The sequence below is a fragment of the Nipponia nippon genome, unplaced genomic scaffold, assembly GCF_047370975.1.
Source record: "Nipponia nippon isolate SJK-2023a ecotype South Korea unplaced genomic scaffold, ASM4737097v1 scaffold_24, whole genome shotgun sequence".
NCBI lineage: Eukaryota > Metazoa > Chordata > Aves > Pelecaniformes > Threskiornithidae > Nipponia > Nipponia nippon.
In genome coordinates, this window is record NW_028262341.1 from 7184510 (window position 1) to 7201141 (window position 16632).

General features: G+C 40.7%; 1 protein-coding gene across 7 annotated transcripts in view; it reads left to right on the forward strand.

Annotated features, from left to right (window-relative positions):
* Window positions 1-357: 357 nt before the first annotated feature.
* RHOBTB3 (Rho related BTB domain containing 3) overlaps window positions 358-16632 on the forward strand; it is a 35539-nt gene continuing 19264 nt past the window's right edge. For 5 of the 7 annotated variants that reach the window (XM_087761435.1, XM_087761432.1, XM_087761433.1 and 2 more), the window contains exons 1-5: window positions 358-807; window positions 988-1204; window positions 11262-11454; window positions 13851-14002; window positions 15888-15999. In XM_087761435.1, coding sequence (XP_087617561.1) covers window positions 806-807; window positions 988-1204; window positions 11262-11454; window positions 13851-14002; window positions 15888-15999 — 676 coding nt within the window. In that variant the 5' untranslated portion in view covers window positions 358-805. Of the gene's footprint in view, window positions 808-987; window positions 1205-2646; window positions 2677-11261; window positions 11455-13850; window positions 14003-15887; window positions 16000-16632 lie in introns of those variants that run through there. The other 2 variants (XM_087761431.1, XM_087761436.1) reach the window with 2 other exon arrangements.

A 16632-nucleotide genomic window follows, 5' to 3' on the forward strand; every position in this document is an offset into this window, starting at 1 on the left:
TATTTTATTATAATTAGAGAGTGTCCTTTTTGAAAACAATGCTTTAAACGACACATAAATGCTAAAACATCTACATGGGCATTTCAGAAATTATCAGCCTAATATTGAAAAAATAGATACTATTTACCTAAAAAAAATACTTTAACAGAGGATTTGGTCCAGTGCTCTCCTGCAGCTGTGATGGTCCCCTGATGCTGGTCTCTCCTCCGGTGCAGATGAGCTGTGGCAGCAACCTGGTGTTGTGGTGTTGGTCCTTTTTCTGCAGGGTGGCAGCAGAAACGTGCCCTGCAAACAGCTCCCACACAGGGTTGGACGCCGCTCTGCTCAAGTGCCTTTGTCTGCCTTTGCTGACCTGGCTGCACCGTGTTGGCTCTGCAGAAACGTCAGCTTGCTCTGCCCATTGCGTGTGCTGTGCTCCTGCTGACTGACGTCAGGATGCGATGGCCGTGACCGAGCGGCCGGCCGCTCGCCTTACTCCTCGAGTTCACCTACAGCCGCTGAGCAACGCAGCCACCAGTGCCTGGGCGGCTGCTGCTGCTGCTGCTGCTGTTACTGCAGCTGCTGCAGCTGCTGCTGCTGCTGCTCTGGTGTGCGGCTGCAGTCCATCACCCAGAGCAGCCAGCACTAAGTTAGCCAGACTGGCCACAGACGAGGGAATGCAGCAGGAGCCCCGGAGGTTGCAGCAGCGAGGCTGAGCGTGGACACCAACAAATAAAAAGCCAAGCCAGCTGGGGATTTGTAATGCAAGCAGCGTTTCCAGGTTTCTTTTCTGCTTTGCTCTCATCCTGCTGTTGGATTTGAGATCATGTATGTGTTTTGCTGTTGATTACGAGGGGTGTTAAAATCTAGGGAGGGAAGACAATATGGAAGGATTGATATGTTAGTTTTGATTTAAGTTGTTTTTTGTTTTTTGTTTTTTTTTTTTCTCTCGTATCCCTGCCCTTCATCTTTGTTAACACAGCTTTGTCTTTATTATTTTTATTTTAGGTCGGTTAATATTGTAGCCTTTGGGAATGAAAGAGATGGGTTTTCTGAGGACAATCAGCAGCCGAGCCTGATCTGGAGCTATCTCAGGAGGAGTGCTCTCATTTCCCAGATCGACAGCAGCTTGTCTGCCAGTCACGTTGGAACCCCAGTTTTTACCGAGTATCAAGCCTGCATATGTGGAAATGTCAGATTGGTGGTACATGACTGTCCTGTCTGGGTAAGAGATCTGTCTCAATCTTTTTAACCACACTTAACAGTGTAAGTGGTTTTAATCAAATGAAAATATATCCTAATTTTAAATTATTTTCATTATTGTGGGATTTTATTAATATTTTAATTATTGCAAATAGTAAAAGCATATAAAATGTAACCAGGCAAATGCTGCAAGGTGCTTCAGAAAGTTTCTCATTAACAAGCTGCTGCCCACCTCCTCTGTAGGAAGGTGATATTTTCAACTGTGCTGTTGAGTGAAAACTTTATTGACGACAATCCCAAGATAAACAAGAACTGCTTTTTTGTGACACTGCATTATAAGCACTCTCTCCAAATACTTATCAACAATAAAACAAAACATATTTTTTCTGTAAAAATGAAAAGCTGGTCAGTTTTCCAGCTTTGAAAAATTACAGATTGTAAGATCTGATATCTTGCAAAACGCAGTATATGGACTCATTTTACTTCTGTTACAATGAATACTCACATTTTAACATTATTTTCTTTATTTGAAGGTAAATAAAAAGGATTTTGGCACTGTTCCATGTTGTCAGCACTTTTGTTAGTAAGTGAGATGACTTAGTTATGAGTATGAGCAGATCAGTGATTATATAAGAAATGATACTGATAATCTAAATTAAAACATATTTAATGACTACTTAGTAGCCTTAAAAAAATTAAGCTTAGCAGCTTTTAGAAATTAAAACAATAATCAGTTTCAGCTCCATAATTCTATCCTTTAATTGATTTTTGCAGTCCTGTAAAGGAAAGTTTTTTTGGAATCTGCAGGAAACCTGACAGTTCCAGAAATACATGGTCAGAAGTTTGTGATCTTAAAACAGAATGATCCAGTTTAGCTGTCCTTCTGTTCTCTATTTCTCATGCTTTTTCGTCAGCTGCACTTACAGACACCGGTTCAGATGGACTGGGGGATCCTATTTCTAATCTTTGAAGCCACATGTGACTTGCACATGCAGTTTGCCAGAGTAATTTGAGCGCAGCAATGAGTAAAAGCTCCTGAATATAAATTAAGGCTGTAGGACTTCAAAGGGTGTTTCAGAGGATTGGAGGTTGGTAACTGAGTGGGGAAGGCAGGCAGGGATAGCTGGAGAAGGGCAGAAGAAAGGACCTAGATTGAAGCTGCAGTTCATGTGTTTTACGGCATTCTGTTTGCATTTGCTTTTCTACAAAACAAGGTTCTTCAGTTCTGAAGATCTTATCGTATTTGCCCTTGAAAAGCTAGCTTGTTATTGTCTGCAGCATTATGTTTCTGAGGCCTGTTGTTTTTTCCTTTCACAGCTAAAGGAGGCAGGAGATTTATTACTGGGAATGATGAGGAACAACTGGCTTAGTAGAAGACATCTCAGATAGCTGGACTGGACTCTGCAGGAGGTTATTTGTTCTGAGCGAAGCTATCTCCTTGCTAGGGCTAGGCAGAACAGGATTGTTTTCCATGGCCTGGATGCTTGAGGTTTGGTACGTCACGGTCGTCCTTGCAGAACTATTCCTCTGGTAGCCTGGGAAAGTGGTATATGACAATTTGAAACGGTAACTGACATTGCCATCATATTCTTCAGGGAAAAGGGTTCTTTTTGCATGTTACTGAAACAAAGAGGTGGTAGTATGGTGGCCCTTGCATTATTTCCGTCTCTATCGTCTGAGCATAATGCAAAGGCAGATTTGCATTTTACCTGAGATTTGTATTTGATCTAGATGAAATCTCACTGATAGCTGTGAGTCTCCAAACTCAAGGGCAGCTAACTGCTCTTTGTCCTCTACAGCTATCAGTCTGGAAAAGCAGCATGGAGGCAAGTTTACCAAGTAAAGCTCCCCAGTGCATGAGTGGGTTCTTTTGCAAGATAGGTTATGGTAGAGGGTGCATTTGCTCATGTTTCAGTCTGCTGCTGCACATGTGTTGGCAGGCCAGGACGCTGCTCAACTCTGAGGAGTTGAGTCTGCAGGAGGGGTCAACAGCTCAAGCGTCTTTGGTTGAACTCTTCCTGATGATATGATATTGGGCATCTTACTATGTACTGTATGCCTCTTTGAAAGGGCTGCAGCAAGGTTTTTCAGCAGCTGCCGAAGTGCTCATGCACTGATGGGTTGGAGAAATGTGAAAGGTCTGGACCATGCCATAGTGGCATCGTTCTGCTGGGCACATGGTTGGTGAAAGAGCAGCAGCACTGTCGTGAGAGCACAGTATTTTATAAGCTGAGGGTTGGTGAAGGTGGCTGCCAAACTGGAGAGACAGGAAGCAAGGCTTCTTGGGCATGATTACCCAAGGCAATGCCTATCAAATATTACAGACAGACATGGGAGAAAGGTGTTTCCAACCTGCCATGGGACTGCTGTTTTCACACAGTGGCTCCATAGATATTTTAACTGCCTGTGTGGGTACTATGTTCTTTGGCATTGCTTGGCTTAGAAAATTACAAGGATAAATTCATGTTTGCCAACATGCAAAACAGCGGAAGCATGTTGTGAGAAGCTCTCTTCCCTGTGGCAGTTGCAGGGTGCAGGATGGAAGTGCTGTCTTTGGGAAGGATAGTCTCATTAACGCAGATGACATGGGGTTGTTGAGATGGTGGTGGAGCAGACTTTTCAAAATCTGGGAGCAAAATGACACCGTTTCCAAAACCGTGTTGATCTGTCTGTCAGTCGCTGGGTATATCACTATGGCCTGCCGTGTCCTGAGTTACGTTTGCAAAGCTGCTTGCTGATATCTCCCACATGCAGGGGACAGATACACAAGTGCGCCAACATCCTTGTGATTCACGTGGCTGGAAAACCTTTTGATAAAAAATGCAGACCCAGGATGAGAAGAAATATAAAGAACTAGGGAAAATGTATATGTCTGTTAACATCCATGCTGAATATTGTTATTTCAATAGCTGATCAGTTCCTAATGCATGCTTGAGTTTTGCTCTCATAAAGCATGTTGAACTAGCATGTCCCAGTTTTTCTAATTTTTGGGCGGTTCAGTATGGGAGCTAGTAACTTACAAGGAGTAATTTGCAAGATTAATTTTAAGATTTGCTTTGGAAAAGGTTGCTTTATTTAGCACTTTATATCAGATTTGACAGTCATGGGAACCAAGTTGCCATTTTATTGGCTTGCATGTAATTTTCAACTTCAGCCACTTCATACTGAATTTTGTTATGCTTCTGCATATGTACAAGTAAAAACTGCAGAAGTAGTGCAGGCAAAATTCGTAATATCTGATGGCAAGTGAATCTTCCTCAACTTCAGAATGAAGCATGGCATAGGAGCTATGATTCATATTTTGATTAATTTAATTATGATGCTGGAAAAGAAATGGCAGAATGAAAACTTTACTATGAGTGTACCCTAGCTGTGTTACCTCTGTTGTTCTTTGCTGTCTTGTTTGGAGCAGTACTATAAGGATACGAGAGTGTTTCAGTCCTGGGCTGGGGGTCTTGCTGTCCTTTTTAATTTTTTTCCTCTGTGAGCCACCTGTTGGGTTTTTTTATGTTTTGGTTTTGGGTTTTTTTGGTTGTCTTTGTTTTGGTTTTTTTTTTTCCCCCAGGGAACAATAACTCCAGAAATTTTTTGTTTTCCCCTGGTATATAAAAACTGCCCAGTTTCTAGAGAATCACTGACATTATCATGTTCCCAGTAGCAGAAATATTACAAAAGCAGAAAACAGAGCAGCTGGATTTTGGAGAGTGCCTTGTGCTGGGTTTGGCACTTGGAGAGGGATGGATGCTGTGCTGTGTTTGTACCTGCTCTGGAGGCTTGCCAGTGCCTGCTCAGAGGCTTGCGCAGAGCTGCAGACCTCCATGGAGCTCACCAGTGCTCAAATATATTAACTGTGAATTTTGAAGAAGTGTTCTGTGAACTTTTTTTTTAAATTCTCTCTTTCAACAATCTCTTTCCCTGAGTCTTTTCACATTTTTCTGTCTGCTTTTTTTACTTCACCAACAGTAGTTGTTCCTTGAATCCTGTGAGCTTTCTTATATCTATGTTATCATCCATGGCATAGTTTTCTCACTTTTTCCCTGCATCAGCATCCTTGTGCTCCTTGTGCTGGCTAGGCTGTCTGGCCCTTAACATGTCTGAAGGTAAAGGAATCTGATCCACTTTATAATTTTATTTATTATTTTTAGGAATCAAGTCAAACTACTGCTTCAGTACAAAATGAAAGCTTGCAACATTTGATTTTTTAGTGTGTCATCCTTTCTCATTTTTAAGCTTGGCTGTCCGAAGTTGGCAGTTTACAGCAAGTAGTGGTATCCTGGTGAAATATTTTCCCTACCGTGTTCTTTATTTTTGCTTTTTACAAATGTTATTAAATTACTTTATGAGAGGGCAACACAGGACAATGCTAGCCTTCATTATTTTGTTGGGGGGGGGTCAGTTCAACCAGTTAAAGGTGTTTTGGAAAGCCTCAAGTGAAAAACAAAAGTGGCATTCCAGGGTTGTGGTCTGAATTCCTTTGATTTCTGAAGAAGATACTTCCTTCTATGCTGCAGCTTACTTAGCCGAGTAAATTCAGGGGACTAATAAGTTATGGAGAGTACATCCACAAAATTTGTTCTGCTGTGGACCTGACTGATCAGAAATTGCAGAGAAACCTTGAAGAAATGGGGAAGGCTCTGGTATATGGTGTGGAAAGTATCACTGGAAAGAAGGCTCTGTGAATGGAGAATGGGTCTGTAAATGGCTGCTAGAGAGAGATGAACTTTCCAATATTCCCAGTGCAGCCCTCTTGGATCCCGGGGAAATCCCAGGAGAACGGTCCTCAGGGGTGGCCGGGCTCCCTTGTCCACCCAAAGAGTGTTTGCTGTTGTTGCTGCCCCAGATCAAGGGCTGGGCTAGGTGGACATGGGGACATTTACGAGCAGCTTTTAGGAGTGTGGGCGTTGCAGGGGCACAGTGGATTTCACTGCCATTCCATAAAGGCATTCATAAATTATTTTTAACAAAGCAAGTATTGTCCTCTTGAGGGGTCATGTGATTGTGTAGGAAAATCGCGTCTTTATTGCCTCTGAAGGCTTTATTTTCAACATTAATGCTTGAGAAGTATGACTTAGTAATGGCAAGAATATATTGTGAGATGTGTATAATAGAGACATGCAAGGAAAGAATGAAGCTTTTCTCTAATAAGTCCTGAGAGGAATAGCAACAGGAGTATAATTATAATTAATAAGGTCATATTATAATAACCTGAGCTATGCAGTTACTTTTTCCTTTTGTCAATGGCTGTCTTGGGAAATGGACTGTGCCAAGGGCAGGAAGCATGATGAGGAACAGCCGCTACATAAATTTCATAGCTGGAGCCTGGAATTAAGGTTATTCCTGAATCTGAATGTCTGTTCATCATCTGAAGAAATTCCCTCTGCCATTTTTGCATGAAAGTTTCCCTAAAAGTGATAATCAATGTAACTAGCTTAACCTGGCTAAGGCTCCAGATGCTTTTCTCAGTGATGCCTGGGGCAAATAACCCTTCGTTGTCAGAGATGTTTGGGAGGATTTTCCCAGCACAGAGCAGCCTATGCTATGCTGATACAAAATGAAAATAATTGCAATAAGACCTCTGGGAACATGTCTTTCTCCTGTGTTTTTAAGTGTAACAACCATCTTAAAGAATGGGCTTTCGGGGGTGTTAAATATGTCAGGGCACAGGGAAACTGCAGAATAGTAACAGGAATCGGGTGTTGTGAGACATTTGTTGGTGCATTCTGTGTTTTTCACTTCTTGATGTACCCCTGGCTGGCTCTTGCCTTGGGAAAGTGGGGTCCTTCCACACCAGAACTTCACAAGCTTTGGTAAAGTCCATCTTGATAGGATTAACAGAGACACACAGTGCTGGCACAGGGCAGTGGCGGAAAGCACAGAGCTCCACAAACCTGCTGCAATGTGCAGCCACACACACTTGGGAAGCTGTTACAGTCTGCACCACCTCTCCATAGGATTTCTTTCCGCTAATAGTTAAACAAACAGGTGCATTTGCACACCTGTGTGGCTGTTTTCAGTAAGGATTTTGCTAGGTTTCCTCACACCTGCAGAGATGGAAATATGGCAAGTTGGGCTAAGCACAAAAAGGGTAAGGTAATGGCCATATTTTCTTTCTGTTCTTGTCTTGTTTTCCCAAACAAAACTACTTTTCTTATTGGTATTATTTTCATTAGAAAAAAGAAAATCTGTATTTTATTGCTATATCATATTGAGCTCTTAAGCTGCTGTTGTGTTATATGCATGAGCGTGCACATGCAGACAAACACAAGTCTATTTCAATGTACTCCGTGGAGATTCCCATCAATGAGAAGAGCATTAGAGCTGCCACTGGTTGGGGTTAGGGCATGCAGGGTCTTCCAGGCTGGTGTTTTACTGGACAATGCTCTTCTTGGAGAGCCAGGATGAGGGATGGCACCAGAGCAGAGTGCGTATCTGGGTGTGTATCAGATATCTGGTGTCCTGTCCTCTGCTGGTGGTGGGGCTAGTGTCAGGATGGAGCCACAACTCGGTGCACTTTGGTATCTAGGAGACCTGTCCTCTGCCATAGGTCAGGACTAGGTTTATGCTGAAGCTAAGGGCAAGAGTCAGAGTTGTTTTTTTTCCTTGGGCATGGCTGTGTTCACATTCACCAAAATGTTCCCAAAATCTTTCTGTTTTGTAACGTGAAATGATGTCATAATGCATCAGACATTTAGCTTCGTTCTAAAATGCAGGGAGCTACAAACCATATACAAACATATCACAACATGTAAAAAATACGTATTACATTCTGTAAGAAGTTTCCATAAATATTTTTTATTATTAATGCTTAAACTTGTGGCCGAATTCTTGTGTATTTGTACATCTCTGCTCTAGACCTCAGTGCTGATACTGCTGGTTATCACCGAGCTCACAGAGATGGGCATGTGCAAACCAGGGCTGAGCTTGAAGACAGGCAGATAGAAGGAAATTGAAAGGAACAGGCATGCTTTCTGTCTGCCAGCATAGAACAACTAAATATTCTGTATTATTTATTGGTTTGCATTGTATTTTTCTCTTAAGCCTTTCTCATCTTAAATGTATACAACCCTACTAAAAATTCTCTGTTGAGATCTTCATCAGCAAAAACATATTAAAGCTGTCCCTTGAAAATTCTCAATTTTTGCCTGACTACGTGATCAGGTTCTGCAAATACCCATCTAGCTGGCTGTCTCAAAGCACTGTAGCTGGTAGTCCTACTGCTACAGGTGCTTAACTTGTGTTTATGTGTTAACTTTATATTCTTAGCACAGCTTAAATGATTCTGTTAAATGCTGGGGGAGATTTTGCTTAGCCTGAGATTATAATAGTCTCTAACTACGTCGACTGAAAAAACAAACACCAAGAGCAGTGCTCTTAAAGCTCTTGTGAACATGGTGAATCATTGAATATCTATTCTTGATAATTTGTTAATTTTCTGTGGTTTTCTTATTACAGAATAAGAACATCTGTTAAAGAAATTAATAGGAATACATATTATATTTTAGGTTTATTTCCTGACTTACTTCTTTGTAAAGACAAGACTTAAATTGGGTACGATGTGTACTGACAGTCTAGGCAAACATTTGCCGACTGATACATTTCCATCAAGTTCATGCTACCTCTTGTACTTAAGAGCATTGCAGCTATGACATGCCTGAGGGATGGGATGCCATCCAGAGGGACCTAGACAGGCTGGAGAGGTGGGCCTGTGTGAACCTCATGAGGTTCAACAAGGCCAAGTGCAAGGTCCTGCACCTGGGTCGGGGCAGCCCCCAGTATCAATACAGGCTGGGGGATGAAGGCATTGAGAGCAGCCCTGAGGAGAAGGACTTGGGGGTAGTTGATAGACGAAAAGCTGGACATGAGCCAGCAATGTGTTCTCACAGCCCAGAAAGCCAACCGTACCCTGGGCTGCATCCAAAGCAGCGAGGCCAGCAGGTCAAGGGAGGGGATTCTGCCCCTCTGCTCTGCTCTGGTGAGACCCCACCTGGAGCCCTGCGTCCAGCTCTGGGGTCCTCAGCACAGGAAGGACATGGACCTGTTGGAGTGGGGCCAGAGGAGGCTACAGAAATGATCAGAGGGATGGAGCACCTCTGCTATGAGGAAAGGCTGAGAGAGCTGGGGTTGTTCAGCCTGGAGAAGAGAAAGCTGTGGGGAGACCTGACTGCAGCCTTTCAATACTTAAAGGGGGCTTATAAGAAAGATGAGGACAGACTTTTTAGCAGGGCCTGTTGTGATAGGACAAGGGGTAATGGTTTTAAACTAAAAGAGGGTAGATTCAGACTAGATATAAGGAAGAAATTTTTTACAATGAGGGTAGTGAAACACTGGAACGGGTTGCCCAGAGAGGTGGTAGATGCCCCATCGTTGGAAACATTCAAGGTCAGGCTGGATGGGGCTCTGAGCAACCTGATCTAGTTGTAGATGTCCCTGGCAATTGCAGGGGGTTGGACTAGATGACCTTTAAAGGTCCCTTCCATCCCAAAGCATTCTATGATTCTACTTCACCACAGCTTTGAAACTGTTTGGAAATGAACAAAAGTAATTATATTGATAGTGCAAGCCACTTGTTGGTATTAATAATCTTGTATATATTTCTCTGGTTCCCATCTGTAATGTTCTTATTTCTGTGACCTGTTCTTCAAAAATCATATTGACCACACCCAACCCAAACTTTGGGTCCCTTTTGTCACTTCTGTGCTTATTTGCTCCTCTCTTCCACATCTTCTTTACTTCATCATTGCTTGTTTGCATTTTCCCCCTAAGATCCCAAGTCCTCTAGCTTTGCCTCATATTGTACAGGACTTATAGAATCACAGAATGGTTTGGGTTGGAAGGGATCTTCAAAGGCCATATAGTCCAAAACCCTGTCATGCACAGAGACATCATTAATTAGATTAAGTTCCTCAAAGCCCCATCCAACCAGACCTTGAACACTTCCAAGGATGGGACATCCACAACCTCTCTGGGCAACCTGTTCCAATGTCTCACCACCCTCATAAAAAAAATGTCTTCCTCATATCCAATCTAAACCTACCTTCTTTCAGTTTAAATCCGTTGCCCCTTCTCCTGTTGCTACAGGCCCTCGTAAAAAGTCTCTCTCCATCTTTCTTATAAGCCCTCTTTAAGTACTGAAAGACCACAATAAGATCTCTCTGTTCCAAAAGGTCATAGTTTTTTAGTTTTTTGAGCTGATTTTCAGTTCTGTGGACTAGTTCCAGATTTCTGTCAAGAATTTTCAATTGGGTATATGTGCAAAGCCATGGCTTTCTTTGGTATTTATGAGCTACCTTTAGGTAAAGCAGAAATTGAGAAATTATAGTTCTTGTGAAAAATATACAAGTAATAACTGTATATTACATGTGGTAACAGCACAGTTGTAAATTAACAGGATATAAAATAATTTTAGAGTGTTAGTGTTAGACTTGAAGCACAGAACAATGACAAATTGAATGTGAAGTCAAAAAAGAAAGTTTAGTTATGTGATTGAAGTCCTTATCCTGAAGACATTAACACTTGTTGAAGCTACATGGAAGCTTTTGTGAAGCAGATAAGAATCACACCCAGCTGTTGAAACTTGTATTTAAAGGTTCATAGGGACCAGAGCATAGTTCTGTGTAAACTTTTCCCTAAAATGTTGTGATAAATAATGGTTTTGTATGAATTGCTATAAACCTCCAACACTGAAGCTGCTTTTATTTTGTTAATAAAAACATTTGAAAGTTAAGTAATTAAACTAGTAAAGTTTCTTCCTGCAAAGTGTATTCCTAGATAAACCCTTTTTTCTTCTTCCTGAAGAATTCCTGAATTCTAAATAAAATAATTTAATAATAATAAAATAATAAAATAGATTTATAAATAATAAAATAATAAAAGAGATTTATTGTTTATTGTAATGAACAACTTGTTCTCCAAACAAGCAAATTACAAAGCATGAATTCTGCTCTTTGTTTCACGTCTTCAAATAAGAGATTAAGTTGTCAGTTAAAAATACTTTTCTAAGCTTTTGCATTAAGACAGTTGAATAGTTCACCTTTTCCTTTATAGACCGGCAATTCTTGATCGTTTTTTTTTCTGTTTAGGATATATTTGACAGTGACTGGTACACCTCTCGCAGTCTCATTGGAGGAGCTGATATTATTGTGATTAAATACTCTGTCAATGACAAGACTTCATTTCAAGAACTAAAGGACAGTTATGTTCCAATGATAAAAAAAGCATTAAACCACTGTTCAGTTCCAGTAATAATTTCTGCTATTGGTGCAAGAAAAAATGGTATGTATTCAGTCTCCTGTAGTAATAGTTAAAATCTCACTTGGAAGTTAGAGATGCTGTAATTTCAGTAGAAGCTGATTGTTTTTCCAAGTTGTTAACAGAAACAATTAGTCTGTCAGGATGACAGTAATATGTACATGTATTATGGTTCTGTAGACTGGTGTATTGGCAAGAACATTATGCTTAATTAACGCTGGCAATGAAAGGCATCCTATCCTGCTTTGACCTCTGCAATGACTCTTCTTGTGGAGCCATCACACTTGGGGCTTAAATCTAGTGCTTCAGAATAAGCAGTGTACCTTTGAGTGTATGAGATGAATCCTATGGTTATGGGTTATCTCTGGTCATATCTCAGATATAAAATATCTCTAGTGTATAAAATTAAAACTAAGTCCATCAGCTTGCAACCACTGGAGATGGGGTGGGAAAAGCCTCAAAATTATCTAGGATGTCGCTGGATGAACGGATATACCAGCTTTTTGTGTACCACACAGTGCCATATGCTGCTGCATCAACAGAGCTGACCTGTCACAGCAGAGTAGCTATGGTATAGCCTTGGTATAGCTATGGTATAGCTTTATAAGTTCGCACAATGCCGTGTCCAGGCTGATGAGTAGTCTGCTATGAGCACAATGCAAATCAATTTTACACTGAATATTTAGCTAGCACAAAGTTGTTGTTGTTGCTGTCTAATCAATATGAAAATCAAAGTTGCTTGGCTGTGGAAGGACCATGTAGACTTACCAAGTGTCCAGTAGCCAACGAGGGCAATGCTGGTGAGAACACATTCATGGTTTGGGTAGGCATTAGTAACTTCTGTCTGTTTACATCAGGGAAATAAAGTTCAGAAAGAATACCACAGATATTGATAGAACAAACATAAAAACTTTATTCTGTATTTCCAAATGTTTTGCATTGTGCTTTTGTTGGTTTTCATATGGTCTTTTTAGTCGTGGGGCCTGATTTTTCTTTTTTTTTTTTTTTTTCCCCTAAAGCAATGAATGCAAAACTTGAGCCTGCGAGTTGTCTTTTATTTTGCGAGTTTGACTAAAACAAGTGTTTCTGAGCATCCCTCCTGCTATGAGTAAGGGACGCGATGGATGTAGATGTAGGCATTTATTTCATAATGTACAAAGAAATATTAAGCTATATGAAGCGTGTCTTCTGTGGACATAATGATCCGTTTTGCCAGGGTCTACTTATGTATCTTTTTGCTCAGTGATTGAGAAAGTACTCTTAAAGAACTCTGTAACAATTAAATCTTTATTTTCTTCCCTTTAGTAATTCAGTGATAATGATCAAATGTTTTTATGCTCTGATTTATGCAGGGATAATAAATCTGCCATTCTAAAGGCAAGGTCTTGCTAAACTAATGTTTGTCTTCCCCAGCACCTTTTCTTGCACTTTTTAAGCACATGGTACCACCAATCTGAGTGACTCCACCACTGGCATTTTCCTTCTCCACTCTTTTTTTTTTGTCTTCCTTCCTAAATAATGTGACCGTGGGAGAAGTCAGGCTCTCCAGTCGCAGTTTTGCTTAGGGACCTGCCGGAGCAGACTGCTGTGCAGACACAGAGCCCTTTTGTTTCTAGGAGGTATGTGTGAACACAGCAGTTTGCTCATACAAATTACTAAGATCTTAATCCTCTGTAGTAGCAAATGGTGCTGCCAAAAGAAATAAAAAAAGGCTGTGTTATTACATGTTATCCATAGGTCTGAGCAGAGGAAATTAATATAGACCATGCACGGCACATTTGAAAGCGCATTCATGGCTGGCAAGTTCTTACCGGCATTAAGTGAAGTTGAGCCATGGTGGCTAACAGATTTCTATCAGTTAACTGGCATAATCTTCAATAATACCTATTTTGGCTTAAAAAAAATTATGTAAAATATGTGTAATGAAATCATATTCCGCAGTACGTACATGCCCGTAACAGCTGGGACTGCAGTGGAAATTTTTCCCTTCTGTTACTGGGCATGCTTCCTGCACAGACAGGCCACAGTAATTAAACAACTTTAAGGGTGACATTAACGAATGGTAACACCTGCAGGCTAGTACAACACCTGTGCATATAAGGACACTGAGGCCCTAAGCCAAACCTGACTTCTGGAAGTCCTGCATGACTTTTCTGCCTTAACAAAACCTAATGTAAAATAATGCTGATGTAATGTAAGCTGAGCTTTGTATATCAGCTAATATTTTGAACTGATTAATAAGAAGTTCATTTTTTTTCAGTAATTATCGATTTCTCACTATAAAATGACTATGTTTCCATTTCCCTTTTTTTTTTTTTTTTTTTTTTTTTCTAAATAATACATCTTTGTGATTATTTAGGAAGGTAAGTATTCTGGATTGTTTGACAAAAATGTCTTCTTTGCATGACTTTTTACCCCAGGAGTGCCTTGCACCTGCCCCCTGTGCACTTCAGACAGGAGAAGCTGTGTCACCACCTCCGAGGGAGTGCAGCTGGCCAAGGAACTAGGAGCTACTTACCTCGAACTGCACACTCTTAATGACTTCTACATACAGAAATACTTTGGAGGAGTGGTGAGTGAGAAAGCCCTGGGCTGAAAGCAGGGTGGCGCACATGGAAGGTGCATGGCCCATGTCAGGGCTTCTCAGAGCAAGCAGAGGCAGACCATGAGCCCTCCCACCGAGGGCGAGTTCCCACTGATGCTAGATTTAGACTAGGTATAAGGAAGAAATTTTTTACGATGAGGGTGGTGAAACACTAGAACACGTTGCCCAGAGAGGTGGTAGGTGCCCCATCCCTGGACACATTCAAGGTCAGGCTGGGTGGGGCTTTGAGCAACCTGATCTACTTGAAGATGTCCCTGCTTATTGCATGGGGGTTGGAACTGGACGATCTTTAAGGTCCCTTCCAACCCATACCGTTCTGTGATTCTATGATGTTAGCTGAATTGGCAGTACTGAGGTTGCTCTGGTTTTAACTGCCTTCTAGGAAGGTTTAGGAAAGCCATACTACACATTGCAATAATTTTTTCCTGTCCTATTCCTGTCCTTTTCTCTTCCTGGGATGGTATAATCAAAACTCAGCTGAACAAGGCACTCGACAACCCCATCCGACTTTCAAGACAAGTCCTGCTTTGAGCAGATTCCCTGAGCGGGTGACCCCCACAGACCCCTTCCAACCTGAATTATTCCATAATATCCTGATATTTTTTATTTTAATTGCTCAAACTCTCATGGCTGTTGTACTTGTAAAGTGAGACAGGTAAGATTGTTGAATGGCCTGATTTTTCAGCATATTCTTGTGGTCACTCAGTTTGCAGTCGTGACGCAGCTTGCAAACCTGAGCAGAGCCTGGGGTCAGATGCAGCGAAGCTGAGTGAGGCAGAAGCTGAGAGACTTGTTAAAATGTCACACCTCTAATGAGCTGCTTCTTTTTCCACTCTCCTGAAGACAGGGAGCAGTTTCTAAATACAGTCATTCAGATGTATTTGTCTTCTCCATAAAATTATTTCACACTGATATTTAATTTTCAGTTTTACGAGGTGTTTTAAGCTCAGCCTTTTTTTGAACCTTTTGGTTACTTTCTCAGTGGCATTTGGGCTTGAACAAAAAAATGCAGTTCTTTTGGCACAGTAATTTCACGTGGTTTGTACTGTTGTTGTCCCTGGTGTATAAGTACAGTGTGTTTCCATGGGATTTGATAGTAACTTGGAATATCTGGCACAACAGTTAGGCGATTTTTATTGGATCCATTCATTCCCAATTAAAAACAAGGAATCCACTCAACATCTGGTTCAGTCAGAGTATTTTTCTAGTTTTTAGAAAGCGCTATATGTGCTACAATAATACCCTGGATGATGAAAGTGTTTAAGATGTGCATTAACTCAAGCTGAACCACCCTTTGTGCCTCTTCATTCCTGTAAAAGGAACCATTTCCCCTCAGGTACATTTTTATTGCAGTGATGACACTTCTAGTCTGTCCCAGTGAAACAAACCTTGCCCACAAAGATCACCCTGTAATGTGACTGTTTCAAAGGACACAGCAGCATTGCATGGTGGTGGTGATTAGTTGCAAGCTGAAGAGCTCGTATATGGTTTTGTTATTTCCATCACTTTCTCCTGATTGTTATCCATCAAGTGTATTCTTCTTTGTAATACTGTAATTAGCATCTACGGAAGTTGGTAAATTGAATATCTTTGTGCCTGTCATTTCTGGGAAGATTAAATACAAGAGAATTAACCATTATCATTTGAATAAATAGCCTTTTAAATTGTTGTAATTCCAACTACATTTGGTACCTTCTGGTGGTAGAGGAGTATTGGGACTCAATGACCTCGATGACTGTTCATAGTGTCAGTAGCCTCAGTCCTCACACAGCACCTACTTGTGCTCCTTAGTTGGATGTCTAGGTTGTTCTTAAATAACTAGGATTTTTTAAAAATACATCTTGTGTTTTAGCTGGAGTATTTTGTGATCCAAAGTTTGAATCAGAAGTCATCTGAAAAAATGAAGAAGAGGAAAAAGACGCAGAAGTGCCATCGAGTTCAACCACCTCAGCTTGAACAGCCAGGTGCTCACTGATGTCTGATCTCTAGTATCATTTGTTATGTGTGTCATGTTCTTTGTGCAATTAACTTTTTGTAATCATTACTGTGAGCTGTGGTATGTATCGTCAGCTCTTCTGGTTGTGTTGATCTAGTTGCATCATCTTTTAGTGATGGTTTAATTTGGGGAGAATCGTATAGCAATATGCAAGATTGCAATGGACTTCTAATTTATTTTAGACAAAAATAATAAGAGTGGTTTTCTGGTCCACTTGATGAAATAATGCAAACATGAATTAATAAAGCTTTACATGAAAGCTTTACAGACAAATTATAAAAGAAAGTCATTACATCATGCTTTATTATTCTACAGTATATTCAAGTAATATTTTTATTTGCTGCAAATGAAACAAGGGAGAGGTATATGCCCACGCATGTGATTTCTTGCACATGATTTCTGAGCATCTGATGCATTTATTCAGTGAAATAATTACTGACAATTAATTTCCTCTAAATATGTATTTGTCTCTTCTCACATGTACTAGAAATTCACTCAGATCCCTTACATTTGGCATTCACAGGCAAGGTTTCTTTCAAACTTAAGTGCATAAAGAGGTTTCCTTAAAAGATGGACACTTTTTACTAAACTAAGTATTTCT